Source organism: Nannobrachium achirus, assembly GCF_963921795.1.
Source record: "Nannobrachium achirus genome assembly, chromosome: 15".
Lineage (NCBI taxonomy): Eukaryota > Metazoa > Chordata > Actinopteri > Myctophiformes > Myctophidae > Nannobrachium > Nannobrachium achirus.
In genome coordinates this window covers 55,101,421-55,103,843 of record NC_137822.1, presented here as the reverse complement: position 1 = coordinate 55,103,843, position 2,423 = coordinate 55,101,421, and the positions used below count along the sequence as shown (strand labels likewise).

Below are 2,423 nucleotides of genomic sequence, written 5' to 3'. Positions count from 1 at the left end.
TAGCCCTGAATAACCATAAAAGGTCTGTAACCAACCTGCATATATGTTGTGGAACCAAATGGAACCTATACGGGGTCCATTTGCACACTCTCAGAGTTATGGTGGTCCTTGCAAATAAAACATTTCAGAACCACTAAGTACTCCTGTGCCATAGTGTCATAGTAAATCAGTGTCATACTGTACATATCCTGAAGAAAACATGAAGACATAGAATTATTGGGTCTTTGTCTGTGTACAGACATATTGATGACCCCTGATGATGATAATAATTTGGTCCCACGGTTTAAGACGGATGGATATTAATCTGGACGCAACTTCTGACCACTTACACACAGTGTTCAGTCAGGGAGGTGTTCAGTCAGTCAGGGAGTTCAGTTGGAGACGAAAACATAAATGTGACATTTCTCTCACCAGTGAAAATGGCCGCTCCACAAACATGTCACATCACAATCTTTTAGTTCTTATTGACCTACAGTATGTGACATTTTGTCATTATGTCATTTAGTTCTTATTACAACACTAACACCACACTAACATCTGAATCGTCTTTCTCCATCAGAACAGAAGATCTCGTCATCTCTCTGAAGACACCATGAGCACTCTGTCCACCTTTCTCACTCCCTCCAACTCCTCCACCCATCTGTCCATCCCTCCGCCCTCAACCATGCCATCCATCTTCTCCACGCCATCCACCATGTCAACCGTGCCATCCATCTTCTCTACGCCATCCACCCTGTCATCCATGCCTCCACCTTCCATGTCACACATCCTCTCTCCATCATCAACCATGTCAACCATCTTCTCTCCACCTACGATGTCATCCATCCTCTCTCCATCCACCTCCACGTCATCCATTCTCCCTCCATCATCAACCATGTCAACCGTGCCTCCACCTTTCATGTCATCCACCCTCGCTCCATCCTCCACCATGTCTACCATCTTCTCTCCACCTATGATGTCATCCATCCCCCCTCCATCCTCCTCCATGTCAACCATCCTATCCAATCTCTCCACCGTGCCAACCATCCTCTCCCCTCTCTCTCCCTCCAGTCTCCTGCCCTCACTGAACACCCTCACCCCCGACCCCAACCAGACGGAGTGTATGTTCAACGACATCGACGAGGCTCTGGGCGTGCCTCTGGTGGTCCTCTACTCCCTGCTGTTCCTCTTGGGCCTGGCGGGGAACGTCCCGGCCCTGTGGGTGTTCCTCTCCCTCCTGCGCCGCCGACGGGACTCACTGCACGTGTTCCTCACGAACTCCGCCGTGGCCGACCTGCTGCTGCTGGCCTGCCTGCCCTTCCGGGTGTACTACTACGCCAACGGGAACAAATGGGAGCTGGGCGCCGTGGCGTGCAAACTGGTGACCACCATGTTCTACATGAACATGTACGTCAACATATTTCTGCTGGGCCTCATCAGCCTGGACCGCTATGCCTGGCTGAGGCGCCGCGCCGGTGGAGCGCGGCGGCACTCGCTGAGGAGTCCGTGTGGCGTGCCGTGGGCCTGGGTGGTCTGCGGCCTGCTGTGGGCGCAGGCGCTGGGCCTGATGGTGTACGCAGTGCGCAAAACAGAAGAGGCCCCAACAGAAGAGGCCAATAAGTGCTTTCATCACAGGCTTTGGGTTGGTGGCAGTGGCAGGTGCATAGCATATGTCAACATATATCTGGAGGTGATGTTCTGGGTGGTTTTCGTCGCCCAGGTGGTCTCCTACGGGAAGATCGCCACCAGCCGCCACGGGTCCACGGCCAGGAAGTCCTTCTTCGTCCTCTTGCTGTTCACCCTGTGCTTTGTGCCGTACCACGCCTTCCGCCCTTTCTACATCCACCACCAGCTCCTCAAATCACCACCCTGCGAGGACCAGCGCTGGATGCACAGGACCCATCAGGTGATGGTGTTGTTCTCCGCCTTCAACAGCTGCCTGGATCCCGTCATGTACTTCCTGCTGTCCGGCCTGATGCGCAAAGTGGCTGTGCGTGTGCTATGCACGCATTCGTACAGTTTGCGGGATGGAGAAGGACTTTAAGGCCCCATTTAGACTGCAGTCAAATCCAGCCTAAATCTGATTTATTTTTCAAATCAAATGTTTTTGCCTGACTGTTCACACTGCATTTCCAAGTGACCAGATCGGACCTGTGTGTTCAGAGACTTCAGACTGATGTTAACAACTTCAACCCAAAGCCACCATGCGTCGACACATCTGCTTTGGTGTACGTCATGACCTTTCTTTCTTTATATGTGTCCTTTAAATTCCTAATGTTCCTCTGACATTGCAAATAGGACCTTGTGAACCCATTTTCAGTCAAGCCATGATATGTCTTCATATATTGCCTTGCTTGCACGTTCCTGTACATTTCTCATGTTGGCATACGGCATCCCTTTAAAGTGCTAGTCCAGTGTCCACTGAATGCTGTTGGGCATTTCTT

General features: G+C 51.5%; 1 protein-coding gene across 1 annotated transcript; it reads left to right on the top strand.

Annotated features, from left to right (window-relative positions):
• Window positions 1-928: 928 nt before the first annotated feature.
• Window positions 929-2,023, top strand: LOC308299100 (putative G-protein coupled receptor 34; the record flags this gene model as incomplete). The annotated part of the gene is made up of 1 exon (XM_080742824.1): window positions 929-2,023. The coding sequence occupies one exon, from the start codon at window positions 929-931 to the stop codon at window positions 2,021-2,023; it is 1,095 nt and encodes a 364-aa protein (XP_080598950.1).
• Between the last annotated feature and the right edge of the window lie 400 nt (window positions 2,024-2,423).